The sequence below is a fragment of the Pelobates fuscus genome, chromosome 3, assembly GCF_036172605.1.
Source record: "Pelobates fuscus isolate aPelFus1 chromosome 3, aPelFus1.pri, whole genome shotgun sequence".
In the NCBI taxonomy this organism is placed as follows: domain Eukaryota; kingdom Metazoa; phylum Chordata; class Amphibia; order Anura; family Pelobatidae; genus Pelobates; species Pelobates fuscus.
Window position 1 is genome coordinate 420,036,260 of NC_086319.1, and position 16,903 is coordinate 420,053,162.

Here is a 16,903-nt window from a genome sequence, read left to right on the forward strand (position 1 = left end):
TTTCCTTTACTTCAGGCTTGAGGTGAAATCCCAAAGGTCCAGCTAAAGAAACGTGTACATTTTGGCGCGCCCCTCCGGGACTCCCCCAATCAGATCATCACTCTCGTACCCCATGTCATCCGATGGCGCAACTGTATCACATGCTGCACTCTCCACCACTACCAGAACACCCACCGGACCTGCCCCCTGGCACTCAGATCTAGGCACCCAAACCTGACAAAAATTCACACCCTTACCCGAACCCACACTTCAAGACCTTCAAAAAGAGCACCAGAAGTATGGTTTGTAGCAGACTCCCCATCCAAACCTTTGGCCGCCAAAGGCCCTGAGGCTGCATCTCGAGTGTCATTGTCCTGGCACCATGGTTCCACATCTTGTAGTCTCACGGGGGAAACTGCCCGGAGACCTAGAAACAGAAAACATCCAGGGTAGGCCGTCCGTTCGTTCCCTGGCCTCCCTATCGTCTGAATGGGGCTAAAAGGCAAGCTCCCCCCCTCACGTCCAGAGTCCTGACAGGCCGTGCCTGTATGTATTGTGCCCTCTATCGTCCCGTTCCTGAGAACTCCCGCTAGAAGAACAATATACCTGGTATCTGTCACCTTCTCTTGGAACAGAGGGACCCGAGCGTCGGCCCTGGGCAATATCTGGGTAAGCTTTGTAACATCCCAGTTCATCCTGCACATTACTGGGGGCTCTGTTATATCCCAGTACACACTGCATAATACTGAGGGCTCTGTAATATCCCAGTACACGCTGCACATTACTGGGGGCTCTGTAATATCCCAGTACACCCTGCACATGACTGGGGGCTCTGTAATATCCCAGTACATCTTGCATGTTACGGGGGGCCTTTGTAATATCCCATTACACCCTGCACATTACTGGGTGCTCTGGAATATCCCAGTATATCCTGCATGTTACTGGGAGCTCTGTAATGTCCCTGTACACTAAGCACATTACCGGGGGCTCTGTAATATTCCAGTATACACTGCACATTACTGGGAGCTCTGTGATATCCCAGTACATGCTGCACATTACTGGGGGCTAGGTAATATCCCAGTACACGCTGCACATTACTTGGGGCTCTGTGATATCCCAGTGCATCCTGGATATTACTTGGGGCTCTGTAATATCCCAGTATACCTTGCACATTACTGGGAGCTCTGTAATATCCCAGTACACCCTGTATGTTACTGGAGGCTCTATAATTTACTATGCACACTGCACAAGGCCCCAAGGAGAGTGCACAGCTTAGCGGACAGGGGCACATGTATGAGTGTGGGGTGGATGATGCATGATTGGCTATATTCTACATGTATGAGTGTGGGATGGATGGTGCATAATTGGCTATGTGCTACGTGTGGGAGTGTGAGATGTTGGTGGTGACAAAGCAGACTGACCTCAGTGCCACTTAGGAGCCGGGCCAGCAAAAAGTTTCCTGCCCACACTCCCTTTGCTGCTTTGGGCCCGGGAGGTTGTCACAGCAAGGCGGGGCATGTCCTTGCCAAAAAAGGGATGGTAGATTAGATGAAAATGGGGATAATGGCCGGGTCTCATCCTCCCCCTGTCTCTTATGGTGAACCTGGAGGAGGTACCAGGTTGGACGTGACCCCAAGTCGACCGGTGGGGAGCATTATGGTTGGGCCCCACCGAGCGGAAAACCGGCTGGTGGAGAAAAGGAAGAGGTTTTATTATGCCGAGGGGGGAGGTGAGAGCCTTGGGGAAGTTAGATTGGCAAGGACGCTTTCTTGATTACTGTATGACTGTATAAAAAGTGTTTGTTAATTTATTATGTTATATGTTTGAGGAGTTATACAGTATTTGGTGATGTTAACAAATGCTGTGGCCTGTTTTCTCCAAGAAGTTGTCTGTCGTTATTTGAAGGGGTAAGTTATGGTTTTTATGGGGGGATGAGGGGAATGCTATCCAATGCCCACTACGTACATGTCAGTTGCCCTCACTATATATTTATGACTGTGCTTTGCTTTGTACTCATCAAAAACATAACGTAAAGGGAAGGGTGAATTAGTCTCATGGTTTCTGTTTCCGGAGAGTCGACACTTAGTGGCGCCACCTGCAGATTCGGACCCAGCCAGGTTCTTGACACTTTGCAAGACTAGTTAGACCCCAGATAAAATGACATTGAATCGGTGTGCTTGAAGATCACTAGAAAGGATACTCTGATTAACAGACTCAAAGTATTTTTGCACATTTAGAGGTTGCACAGTTTATAATTAACAGTCTAGAGTTCACACGGTTTATAATTTACAGCGGTCTAGCGGTCCCATGGTTACGTGTTCGATAAAGTAATCTATATAACCATATATAAATCTGTATAACTATATAACCAAGCTCAAAGTCCACACAAACAGAGATGGTGAGAGAGTGGGAGAGGCAGAGATAAAGTCATTTAGAAATCCGAGATTATCGGAGTTTTAGATTAGATTCGAAATATGACCTGTATCGTTATTATGGTGCTTTATAATGCCAGCAATTAACAGCATGTCAGACTTATTACCGTATATACTCGAGTATAAGACGAGTTTTTCAGCACATTTTTTGTGCTGAAAAAACCCCACTCGTCTTATACTCGAGTCAGTTGTCTGTATTATGGCAATTTTCATTGCCATAATACAGACAAGGACCGGGGGCTGTCAGGAAGCTGTAACTTACCTTCACAGCAGCTCATGTCAGCTCCCTTCTCTCTTCTCCGGTGCGTGCAGCTCCCAGGTCAGCTCCCTCTGCAACTCTCGCGAGAGCCGCGGGGTCAGAGCGTTGCCACGGGTTACCGTGGCAACGCTCCGCGCGGCCGCGAGAGTTGCAGAGGGAGCTGACCTGGGAGCTGCACGCACCGGAGAAGAGAGAAGGGAGCTGACAGGAGCTGCTGTGAAGGTAAGTTATAGCTTCCTGACAGCCCCCTCCTACAGCCCCATCCACTGGACCACCAGGGAGTGAGAGCCCCCCTCCCTGGCCAGCTAACAGGCAGGGAGGGGGGACGAAAAAATAAAATTATTAATAATAAAACAAATAATAATAAGAAAAAAAAATATTAAAATAATAATAACATAAAAAAAATACAATTAATAATAAAATAAAAAAAATTATTACCTAAAAAAATAGAATAACATTAAAAAAAATATTAAAATAATAATTAAATAATAATTAATAAAAAGCCCACCCCCCACCAATGCTCTGCACTCACACACACACTGCACACACACACTGCACTCACACATACACACACTGCATTCATACACACACTGCACTGCATTCATTATATACACACTGCATTCATACACACTGCACTCACACACACTGCACTCACACACTTCACTCATATACACACTGCACTCATATACACACTGCACTCATATACACACTGCACTCATATACACACTGCACTCATATACACACACTGCACTGCATTCATTATACACTGCACTCATACACACACACTGCATTCATACACTGCACTCATACACACACTGCACTGCATTCATTATATACACACTGCATTCATACACACACACACTGCACTCACACACACTGCACTCACACACTGCACTCATATACACACACTGCACTCATACATACACACTGCATACACACTGCACTCATACACACACTGCATTCATTATACACACACTGCACTCATACACACACACTGCACTCCATTCATTATATACACACTGCACTCATACACACACTGCATACACACACACTGCATTCATATACACACTGCATTCATTATATACACACACTGTAAATAAATATTCAGTTAATATAATTTTTTTAGGATCTAATTTTATTTAGAAATTTACCAGTAGCTGCTGCATTTCCCACCCTAGTCTTATACTCGAGTCAATAAGTTTTCCCAGTTTTTTGGGGTAAAATTAGGGGCCTCGGCTTATATTCGGTTCGGCTTATACTCGAGTATATACGGTATTATAATTTAATAGGCTGTTATCAGCGGTATCCTAAAGTTTTTGGATGATATGTGGTGGCAACTCAGGCAGTCAACTCCCTATTGACAGGTGGATACAACATGGGTAGAAAAAACAAGAAACCCAAAGCTGATAAGAGTCCCCCGAGCCAAGATATCGGAGACTTGTTCTGACATTCAGATGGCCGCATGGGACGATATGATGCTCCCTGAGGAAGGCTCTTCATTCTCCTCTGAAGATTTCTCCTGTGACATGGGTAAAGGGGCATCATACAGCCATATTTTTACTCTCCACAAGTTTAAAGGGTAATTCAGACGTGCCTAGGGAGATATCTCACGGTGCCTAGGGAGATATCAGCTATGCCTCACTGATGATGCCTAACAAGGCTGAAACGATAGTCTGGGGTTGCTGTGTCTCTCATGCAGAGGGAACTTGCTGGCATTTCGGATCTGGACTGCCCGTATGGGTGGGACCAGTCTGATATGTTTCAGAGATGTTCTCTCTGTAATGGCACAAGATGAGCAAAAATCATCTTGGGAACTGAGCGGGTACCCACCAGGCTATTTCAGCTGCTGCCCGTTCTCAGTATTCTCTTGCATCCCATTTGTTTGCTCTCCATACAGCCAAGACAGTCCTCCTTTGACTGAGGACTGAGACCTGGTTACCACAACCGTACTAAAGGCAATGCTAGCTGAGCTATGCTGCAATATAGCGACAGCATACAAGAAGGCTATAGAGGGCGCATCCATGAAGATAACACAGGCCTCACACAGCACCCATGACATCAGGCTATCAGTGGTTGAATAAAAACTGGAAGACTTCCAGTAGCTACAGATGGGTACTGCAAGTAGAGAAGATGCCCTGGAAGATCGCAGGCCTGACATGATTGCCCTAAAGTTCCGGGGAGTGCCTGACGCGATTTACCACAGTTCGTTTGGTGGTTCCTCTGGACCTACTTACCGCCCCCAAACAAGCCAAGGTGATCAAACTCGATAGTTGATTTCACTTACTTAAGCGAGCGGGAGCAACTTCCTCTGCTTCTCAGGACCTCATTGTTCAATTACAATCGTTGCAAGAAAAAGCCCAGTTTCAATTTTTTTTGTGAGGGGCAAAATTTCAATACAGTTCTAAGGTACTACACTATAGCTCTTCCCTGATCTCACTAGGAATACCATCAATTGGCGCTGAACAACTATTGCTACAACTCCTGCGAGCAAAAGAGATGTTACTTACAGAACAAGGCCACAAAGAGCTTTTCTCTTCACAGCACAGGGGGCTACCTTCAAAGCGGATACGTATCAGGTTTTTTCAGAACAACTGCATAATCTAGGCATTCTTGAGCTGCTGGTAGAAGCTGGGAATGACCTATCAAACCTTGATCAAAGATACAGGACTTTACACCCCGATCAATGCTGAATCCATCCTCTGCCAAGGTCATGACATGACTACCAGAACAGACAATATTTGGGTTTCCCAAAATGTATCCTGGTGCACTGTGGGACACTTCTCTTTTAGACCAAGATGTCCATTCCATTCAATAATCATAAAACACTCACCCGGCATGTTTTATTACTGTCATAGGATGCACTTTTTTCCCCTACTCTGCATACTCTTTCATCCGAACATGATGGATGTCATGCCATTACTCTTAATGACAAAATGCCTCAATGTCTATATTTTACTCTTGTGTGAAGTAAAAAAAAATACAGAATTAAAATTAAAAATAAACAAAGTAAGATATTTATGAAATGGTAGAGTGGGTGGAGGGGATTGGGACTAATATACAATATTTAGCTGGGGGAGGAGCGGAACCAATGAGTAGAGGGTTGTGTCAACAAGACCATACACCATTTGACCAACCTGTTAAATAAATGGGAAAGTAAAGCGAGACGGTCACTTTTCTGGAATACAAAATTGAAAAACCCCTATAACTTGTGTTAACCTTTTTCATGAGATGATAGTAAAATATATCACAATCCCGTTCAAACAAGTCAACCAGGGCACACATTGCAAATGAAGAGATGACATTTAAACATTGATTCATTTCTCCTCCTCTCTGCCTCTCTCTGTGCTGACTGACAGGTATAAAGGGTGGAGCTTATAACAATGATTGACAGGGAGCTAAGATGGAGGTGGCTCTCTCTATACTGACTGCCAGGTGTAAAGGGCGGAGCTTATAACAATGATTGACAGGGAGCTAAGATGGAGGTGGCTCTCTCTATACTGACTGCCAGGTGTAAAGGGGAGGAGCTTATAACAATGATTGACAGGGAGCTAAGATGGAGGTGGCTCTCTCTATACTGACTGCCAGGTGTAAAGGGCGGAGCTTATAACAATGATTGACAGGGAGCTAAGATGGAGGTGGCTCTATACTGACTGACGTGTAAAGGGAGGAGCTTATAACAATGATTGACAGGGAGCTAAGATGGAGGTGGCTCTCTCTATACTAATTGCCAGGTGTAAAGGGAGGAGCTTATAACAATGATTGACAGGGAGCTAAGATGGAGGTGGCTCTCTCTATACTAACTGCCAGGTGTAAAGGGAGGAGCTTATAACAATGATTGACAGGGAGCTAAGATGGAGGTGGCTCTCTCTATGCTGACTGCCAGGTGTAAAGGGCGGAGCTTATAACAATGATTGACAGGGAGCTAAGATGGAGGTGGCTCTCTCTATACTGACTGCCAGGTGTAAAGGGAGGAGCTTATAACAATGATTGACAGGGAGCTAAGATGGAGGTGGCTCTCTCTATACTGACTGCCAGTTGTAAAGGGCGGAGCTTATAACAATGATTGACAGAGAGCTAAGATGGAGGTGGCTCTCTCTATACTGACTGCCAGGTGTAAAGGGAGGAGCTTATAACAATGATTGACAGGGAGCTAAGATGGAGGCGGCTCTCTCTATACTGACTGCCAGGTGTAAAGGGAGGAGCTTATAACAATGATTGACAGGGAGCTAAGATGGAGGCGGCTCTCTCTATACTGACTGCCAGTTGTAAAGGGAGGAGCTTATAACAATGATTGACAGGGAGCTAAGATGGAGGCGACTCTCTCTATACTGACTGCCAGGTGTAATGGGCGGAGCTTATAACTATGATTGACAGAGAGCTAAGATGGAGGCGACTCTCTCTATACTGACTGCCAGGTGTAATGGGCGGAGCTTATAACTATGATTGACAGAGAGCTAAGATGGAGGTGGCTCTCTCTATACTGACTGCCAGGTGTAAAGGGAGGAGCTTATAACAATGATTGACAGGGAGCTAAGATGGAGGCGGCTCTCTCTATACTGACTGCCAGGTGTAAAGGGAGGAGCTTATAACAATGATTGACAGGGAGCTAAGATGGAGGCGACTCTCTCTATACTGACTGCCAGGTGTAATGGGCGGAGCTTATAACTATGATTGACAGAGAGCTAAGATGGAGGTGGCTCTCTCTATACTGACTGCCAGGTGTAAAGGGAGGAGCTTATAACAATGATTGACAGGGAGCTAAGATGGAGGTGGCTCTCTCTATACTGACTGCCAGGTGTAAAGGGAGGAGCTTATAACAATGATTGACAGGGAGCTAAGATGGAGGTGGCTCTCTCTATACTGACTGCCAGGTGTAAAGGGAGGAGCTTATAACTATGAATGACAGAGAGCTAAGATGGAGGTGGCTCTCTCTATACTGACTGCCAGGTGTAAAAGGCGGAGCTTATAACTATGATTGACAGAGAGCTAAGATGGAGGTGGCTCTCTCTATACTGACTGCCAGGTGTAAAGGGAGGAGCTTATAACAATGATTGACAGGGAGCTAAGATGGAGGCGGCTCTCTCTACACTGACTGCCAGGTGTAAAGGGAGGAGCTTATAACTATGATTGACAGAGAGCTAAGATGGAGGTGGCTCTCTCTATACTGACTGCCAGGTGTAAAGGGAGGAGCTTATAACAATGATTGACAGGGAGCTAAGATGGAGGCGGCTCTCTCTATACTGACTGCCAGGTGTAAAGGGAGGAGCTTATAACAATGACTGACAGGGAGCTAAGATGGAGGCGGCTCTCTCTATACTGACTGCCAGTTGTAAAGGGAGGATCTGTTATGTATTGAGGATTATGCAGTCCACCTTCCAGTAGATGGCAGCATAGTGAAGTTATGCACTTGTTCTGTTGTGTTTAGTCTCTTTGGTGTTATGTCATTATGTGTGTGTACTGAAGTAAAGAGAAGTTCTATTTTACTACAATGTCTGAGAGCCATTTGTGAATATATAACATGCTAATACACTAAAGGAGCTTATAACAATGATTGACAGGGAGCTAAGATGGAGGTGGTCTCTATACTGACTGCCAGGTGTAAAGGGCGGAGCTTATAACAATGATTGACAGGGAGCTAAGATGGAGGTGGCACTCTCTATACTGACTGCCAGGTGTAATGGGCGGAGCTTATAACAATGATTGACAGGGAGCTAAGATGGAGGCGGCTCTCTCTATACTGACTGCCAGGTGTAAAGGGCGGAGCTTATAACAATGATTGACAGGGAGCTAAGATGGAGGTGGCTCTCTATACTGACTGCCAGGTGTAAAGGGCAGAGCTTATAACAATGACTGACAGGGAGCTAAGATGGAGGTGGCTCTCTCTATACTGACTGCCAGGTGTAAAGGGTGGAGCTTATAACAATGATTGACAGGGAGCTAAGATGGGGGTGGCTCTCTCTATACTGACTGCCAGGTGTAAAGGGTGGAGCTTATAACAATGATTGACAGGGAGCTAAGATGGAGGCGGCTCTCTATACTGACTGCCAGGTGTAAAGGGCGGAGCTTATAACAATGATTGACAGGGAGCTAAGATGGAGGTGGCTCTCTCTATACTGACTGCCAGGTGTAAGGGGCGGAGCTTATAACAATGATTGACAGGGAGCAAAGATGGAGGTGGCTCTCTATACTGACTGCCAGGTGTAAAGGGCGGAGCTTATAACAATGATTGACAGGGAGCTAAGATGGAGGTGGCTCTCTATATACTGACTGCCAGGTGTAAAGGGCGGAGCTTATAACAATGATTGACAGGGAGCTAAGATGAAGGTGGCTCTCTCTATACTGACTGCCAGGTGTAAAGGGCGGAGCTTATAACAATGAATGACAGGGAGCTAAGATGGAGGTGGCTCTCTCTATACTGACTGCCAGGTGTAAAGGGAGGAGCTTATAACAATGAATGACAGGGAGCTAAGATGGGGGTGGCTCTCTCTATACTGACTGCCAGGTGTAAAGGGCGGAGCTTATAACAATGACTGACAGGGAGCTAAGAGGGAGGTGGCTCTCTATACTGACTGCCAGGTGTGAAGGGCAGAGCTTATAACAATGATTGACATGGAGCTAAGATGGAGGCGGCTCTCTATACTGACTGCCAGGTGTAAAGGGCGGAGCTTATAACAATGATTGACAGGGAGCTAAGATGGAGGTGGCTCTCTCTATACTGACTGCCAGGTGTAAGGGGCGGAGCTTATAACAATAATTGACAGGGAGCAAAGATGGAGGTGGCTCTCTATACTGACTGCCAGGTGTAAAGGGCGGAGCTTATAACTATGATTGACAGGGAGCTAAGATGGAGGCGGCTCTCTCTATACTGACTGCCAGGTGTAAAGGGCGGAGCTTATAACAATGATTGACAGGGAGCTAAGATGGAGGTGGCTCTCTATATACTGACTGCCAGGTGTAATGGGCGGAGCTTATAACAATGATTGACAGGGAGCTAAGATGGAGGTGGCTCTCTATATACTGACGGCCAGGTGTAAAGGGCGGAGCTTATAACAATGATTGACAGGGAGCTAAGATGAAGGTGGCTCTCTCTATACTGACTGCCAGGTGTAAAGGGCGGAGCTTATAACAATGATTGACAGGGAGCTAAGATGGAGGTGTCGCTCTCTATACTGACTGCCAGGTGTAAAGGGAGGAGCTTATAACAATGAATGACAGGGAGCTAAGATGGGGGTGGCTCTCTCTATACTGACTGCCAGGTGTAAAGGGCGGAGCTTATAACAATGATTGACAGGGAGCTAAGATGGAGGCGGCTCTCTCTATACTGACTGCCAGGTGTAAAGGGCGGAGCTTATAACAATGATTGACAGGGAGCTAAGATGGAGGCGGCTCTCTCTATGTTGACTGACATGTGTAAAGGGAGGAGCTTATAACAATGACTGACAGGGAGCTAAGAGGGAGGTGTCTCTCTCTATACTGACTGCCAGGTGTAAAGGGAGGAGCTTATAACAATGAATGACAGGGAGCTAAGATGGAGGTGGCTCTCTCTATACTGACTGCCAGGTGTAAAGGGCAGAGCTTATAACAATGATTGACAGGGAGCTAAGATGGAGGCGGCTCTCTCTATACTGACTGCCAGGTGTAAAGGGCGGAGCTTATAACAATGATTGACAGGGAGCTAAGATGGAGGTGGCTCTCTATACTGACTGCCAGGTGTAAAGGGCGGAGTTTATAACAATGATTGACAGGGAGCTAAGATGGAGGTGGCTCTCTCTATACTGACTGCCAGGTGTAAAGGGCGGAGCTTATAACAATGATTGACAGGGAGCTAAGATGGAGACGCCCAGTTACACTAGAAAGAGCTGTGGATTTATACATTTAATTTTATTTTTCATACTTGAGAAATACATGATTGTTAAATATAGGAATAAGTAAACATAATATTAAAATGCTGGGAAGTGACAGGTCTCCTTTAATAATTGATGGTGCTATATAATTACAGATCAGAGCTTCACACTTGTTGCAATGCCGGCATTAATCTTCTGGTCACACAAGCTAACACTCACATTGGAGATTATATAACTTATGGAACCAACAGGGATAAACGTGTTGAGGTGACAAAAAGCATTCATGAAATGCTTCCCAAGGTATGTGTAAAAATCTACCCCTTCTATGTCTTTACTCCCCTCCTACGGGGGGACCTATCCCATCAGGCTGCCCTACCCTCTCTCAACCATTTGTCACTCTTAGCCTTTCCTTTCTCCTGCTTGGCTTGTCCTATCCCGGACCTCAGCCTACCCTATCCCTATCTCCGATTGCTCTATTCCGATCTCAGCTTGTCCTAATGCAGTCTCATCCCACCATATGTTCCTCGTAGCCTTTCATATTTCCTGTTTGACTTGCCCTATCCCTATCTCAACCTACCCTATCCCTATCTCAACTTGCCCTATCTCTATCACTCTATCAGATTGCCCTAGCTGTTATCTCATAATAATGCAATACAGCACTGCACTTACACAACTTACACAATACAGCACTACACACACACACACACGCTATTTATACACAGAACAGAAATGTGACTTCCCAACCCAGGGGGTCCTCCATGCAATGCATTGGACTTTACAACAGTCCCACCCTAACACCACTCTGTATGAGCTCTTGGTTGCATCATCCCCAGCTAATCAGCCTTCTCAAACAGAGAAAAAAGGTTCAATACATCCCCCAAAACCTCCTTTCTTTGGACAGTACCCCCACACATTATATATCCCTGGATAGCTCTCGATCGAGTGCCTAGGCTGGCCAAGGAGCACCCTGACTGTTCTAGAGCATTTTAGGGTATCTCCCAGTCAGTCCATTAGCAGCTTTCCCTGGGTGCCCCTGGTTCATTCGAATGGAACCAAACGCTAGCTCCCTGACCCCGTTCACATAAACCAAACCCATAAATGGTCCTCAGCGGTATTTAGCTTGTTATGGAACTGTTTTCCGCATGAGGTGACCGTGCGGTTCCCGGACAACTTGGTCCGGGGTTTTGAACCACTTTGCAAACTGAAAGGAGAGCGCTTTTTGGAGGGAAGGTGCCTGAGAATAAGGGGAATAAATGCTACCTGAGAGCCAGATGGAGCACCCCATAATGTGGCTGCAGGAGCTCCCGAAAATGACCGGCAAAAGCACCAAAGGCCCTGGAACTGTTTTGGGCATAGGACCACGTATGCAGCCCATCAGAACTTTAACAGGGTGGAATTTCCCCTACACTGCATGGATCTGAGCGCTATATGATAAACTTGGGGGCACAGATCAGGGATATTTGGGGATGTATTATTTGTGGGGTTATTGTATATTTTTATGACGTTTTGGGATAGTTTTCTGTTTTAAATCTTTGTTTGCCTCTCTGTTCCTGGGAGTTGATTAGCTTACCGGTCTTTAACGCAATTATCTCCCAGGCACAGAGATCTTTGTGAGGGGCTTGCATTGTATTTTTTGCTGAGAGCCGTGTATATAAGCAGGCAACTTGGCCATAATAAAGCAGTTGCTTTGCACCCTTCACTCAGTCTGCGCTAGTGTTTGGGTGGATCAGCTATATTCTCTGCAGGAGAGATTAATCACTCGAAGCTGTACCCAGGATCCTGTTCCAGGGCGGGAAGCGACAAAGAGACCCCAGCCAATCTGCGGCGGCTAGGAGGTGTCCCAGTGATAGCTAGGAAGTGAGCTTGATGGAGGTACAAAGTCTGGGTGCCAGGCGGTCCGTCACAGGGTCTCCATATCCCCCTTTTTAGTCCGTGTTGGATTGGGGTTCTGTGACATCCCTATACTGCAAACTGCTTCACTGAATATTTGCTCCAAGCAACGTAAGCACTTTTCAAGCTCCTGCGCGGAGGGCGGAGTGCTCCTCACTTGCAGCGATCAGGGCTTGTAAACGTACAGAAACATAATTTGAGAAAAGTCAGAAGCATGCATTATTTAGTTGTGGTGCTGCTAGAGCTTGAAATGACCAAGACGTATACATTATACAACAACATGGCTCTGTGCACAATTTATTATAAGGCTATTATGAAAAAACGCTAAGTTCCACCCGTATGTTTTAGTATTTAGAGCTCACAGTGCTGCTAGTGGATGGGGGGCTGGTGGATACTAAGTCTCATCCGTTTACATTATAGAAGTATCCCCCCTAAACCCCCACCTATGGGTGGTAGGTGGGTCGACGTCCTCTACCCACTGGCCATAGAGATAAGCATTAGGATGTCCCCCGTTTTCTTTTATTAGATTGCCTTCACCCACTAGCCATGGGGTAAAAAGATCACAATCTTATTAAATGTGGGCACAGGTGGGGGGCACTATGTTTCCCCCCTCTGCTATTTCACAGGACCCAATAAAATGGAATGGAGGCCTTTCTAGCAAATGGGAAGTCATTCGTTTAAAACTTAATAGATATAGCTTGGCGCATGGCAGGTGAGGGCATAGGGTGGGTTTTAACACCTTTTATAGTTATATAGGGGCTTATTGACCCCCATAGTCTTTTTTCCCCTCCCTCTATAATGTCTTACGATGAAAATGTTGTTGATATTATTTCTCTTCAGTTGATCAGCAGTTATTTGTTACTAACAGCATTATTGGGCATTATTGGGCATTATTGGGCATTATTGGGCGTTACTGAACTGGTTTGCCAACTTGTAATTTGTGCCATTTCCATCTACAGGTCTCGCCCTTCCCTGATAAGCCCTTTAGACGCTGCTCAGTGGTGGGAAATGGGGGCATTTTACTAAACAGCGGCTGCGGCTCTGATATTGATCAGGCGGACTTCGTTTTCAGGTCAGTGGCACTAAATTATCAATAAACCTGATATAGATTTCTTTTATGCAAACCAATAAGTTTGAATGACTCTGTTCCTGTCCAAATTAGAAATAATAAAGTTGCGTGCACGCAGAAGTAAATTCACACTGACGTTCAGGTTAAATGAAAGAACTTCAGGAAATTTAATGGCATCTGTTAAAAAGTGGGTGCGCAGACCCTTATAAAGGCATTATTACGTCACTGGAGAATTCAAGATAACATAGAATTATAAATCAGTAATTGGTTAAGTGTTAAGTGGTTCATTAAATGCCCTCCCTACTGGGTGTACCATCTTAGGTCACTACTGTCGTCATGAACTTCTCCTCCAGATTTCAGCGCCATCTTGCTAGCACGAGGAGTTCACTCGATGGGAGGGGGGCTTTGGCAGCCATTTTGAGTAGTTGGCACGTTAGTCTCTCAAGGTTAGTTCTCAAGGCTTTTAGTAACTTCACATTTTATTAAGACTGGCTGCTACAATGTTTCATTCAGCAGGAACCTAACATTTCCTGCTGACACACAATTTCTATGAACAAAGCATTCTTATAAGACTATGAGAGCATGATATAGAAATATAAGGGTATAGATTTAAAGGGGCCTAATAATTCTACAACAAACCTATATAGCAATCTGGTTGTAATCAATATGACTCAATAAGTTAATGGGTTACTCCAAACATCATAACCAATAGAGCCCACTGTAGTGCTTATAACACCAAGACTACCCTGGCTCTGACCAGGGGCGGGCTGGGACGGGGGGCAATTGCTGGCCAACTCCAGTGACTGCTGGCTGCCGCTCCTTCTCACCCTTCCCTGGCCTAGGGTAAGACTCGGGAGGGTGGGGGGGGATACACTTATTTTTTTTAGTTTTTTAACCCCCTCATCAGTCCCTGTCCCCTTCCTCGGTCCCTATCCCCTTTGTCAGTCCCGTCTCCCCCCTCTCAGCTCCTGTCCCCCCACCACAGCCCCCATAACATCCCCACTACAGATTGTCTGCCTGATTTCAACCCATGTCACAGCCCCTTTCCCACATTGTAGCCATCAACCTACGTCAGCCCCTAGTCCCCTACTACAGCCCTGTCCCCTTACTCAGCGCCTGTCTACTGTGTGTATGTCAGTATGTGTGTGTGGATTAGTATGTCAGTATGTGTGTTTGGATCAGTTTGTCTGTGTGTGTTTGGATCAGTATGTCTGTGTGTGTGGATTAGTATGTCTGTGTGTGTGTGTGGATCGGTATGTCTGTGTGTGTGTGTGTGTGGATCGGTATGTCTGTGTGTGTGTGTGTGGATTAGTATGTCTGTGTGTGTGTGTGTGTGTGTCAGTATGTCTGTCTGTGTGAGTCAGTATGCCTGTAACTGTGTGTGTGCGTATGCCTGTCAGTGATTGTGTCTGCCCCACTTTCAATCACTTGGGAAATGTGTTTTTACTCTCCTCTTGGTGCAATGGGCCACTTGACTGGATTTGCCCCTCAGGCCTAAGGCTGCCAGCCCTCCCCTGGCCCAGGAGTCAATAATAGTAATATGAGTATTGTGTAAACTGTTATTTGAGAAAGGTTTAATCCAATATAAGATAAAATTAAAGCAAAAATGCAAATAGAATTAAAGCACAGTCCTGTAGGCCTTCTAGACATGTTTCATCCTTTCATGCTTTTTCATCCGCTATGTATGTCTTCTAGGGTTGCCCCTTTTAAGGTGATGTGTCCTCTTCTTTTACCAATAGTTTTCTCGTTTTCCTGGGGGCGAGTTTGGTAATGCTCAGTTTCAGTAGGTATGGCATATCTTTCCTGTGTTTTTCACATAACCTCTCCTTCCGAAGCTCCCGGGAAACCCAACCGAGAACTCCGTTAAACTGAAGTGATGTATCAGAGTTTTGGTGACACGCGACTCCTGACAGTCAGAAGCATTTGGCTGACCAAATGTGGCCATTCGCCAATTGTGAATTTATCTTCAGAAACTGTAATGGCCTCTCTGATTGTATGCAATAAAGCACAGATAACAGCAATTATTGCCACATGCCTTGATAGGAACAAGTGTCTGCGTGGTTTTAAAACCCATGACATATACATGTGTGTACTTCAATTGGTCACCCAGGGAAGCTTTCTCTTACCATGGGTATCGGCCAATTCTGTCTGCATAACACCTTATGTAAGAGAAAAAAAGGGGGCATCAATGGAAAACCCTTTAAATCAGAAAATCCAGACAATGTTTTTTTCTCATACAAAAATATGTCTACAAATGCTCGCAGTTTAGGGAATAAGATCCATGAACTTGTGGCAATAATGGCAACTGATAGTGTAGATTTAGACTCTGTTACTGAGACATGGTATAATGAGAAAAATGACTGGGACATAGCAATACCAGAGCACTCTTTATATAGAAAAGACAAGGGAGGCAAGAAAGGGGGAGGGGTGGCCCTGTATGTGAAGGATAGCATAAAATCTAGCCTAATAAAGGTTAGTGAGGCGAACATAGAGTCCGTTTGGGTTACGTTAGAATTTGGTAATCACACAGTAACTCGTGTAGGTGTGATTTATAGGCCCCCAGGACAAATTGAAGAGTTAGATAATCTACTAGTTGAAGAAATAGCTAAAATGACAATGAAGGGGGAAGTTATCATCATGGGTGACTTTAATCTTTCTGATGTGACTTGGAAAAAAAAAATAGCTACTTGTGCCAGGAGCACACATATTCTAAACTCCCTACTGGGATTGTCTCTAAAACAAGTCGTTGAGGAGCCAACTCGTAAAGAGGCTATGCTAGATTTAGTGTTAACAAATGGAGATTTGGTATCAGATATTACTGTAGGTGAAAGTTTAGGATCCAGTGATCATCAGTCAGTGTGGTTTAATATAAGAACAGTGACTGAGTCACACCACACAAAAACAAAAGTTTTAGACTTTAGAAAAACAGACTTTTCTAAAATTAGAATATGTGTTAAGGAGTCATTATCAGACTGGAGCAATTTAAATGGAGTCCAAAAGAAATGGGATTATTTAAAAGTTGCACTACTGAAGGCAACAGAAAATTGCATTAGGCTTGTCAGTAAAAGCAAAAAATTCAAGAAACCACTGTGGTACTCCGCAGATGTGGCCAAAATAGTAAAAAACAAAAAGTTAGCATTTAGTAATTATAAACAAACCCAGAGTGAGGAAGACAGAATGACCTATAAGATTAGGCAGAAAGAGGCTAAGCAAATTATAAGAGCTTCCAAATCACACACAGAAGAGAAAATAGCACAGTCAGTAAAAAAGGGGGACAAAACTTTTTTTAGATACATAAATGAGAAAAGAAAAGTAAAACAAGGATTAGTTAAATTAAAAACAAAAGAAGGAAGGTATGTAGATGAGGATAAAGGTCTAGCTGACTGCCTCAATGAATATTTTTGTTCGGTATTTACAGATGAAAATGAAG

General features: G+C 44.9%; 1 protein-coding gene across 1 annotated transcript in view; it reads left to right on the forward strand.

Moving 5' to 3' along the window:
• The window catches only part of LOC134603635 (alpha-2,8-sialyltransferase 8F-like), an 89,329-nt gene that overhangs the window by 58,550 nt on the left and 13,876 nt on the right, over positions 1–16,903 (forward strand). The window contains exons 4-5 of the mRNA XM_063449784.1: positions 10,670–10,814; positions 13,364–13,476. Of these exons, the coding sequence (XP_063305854.1) occupies positions 10,670–10,814; positions 13,364–13,476 (258 nt within the window). The remainder of the gene's footprint in view (positions 1–10,669; positions 10,815–13,363; positions 13,477–16,903) is intronic.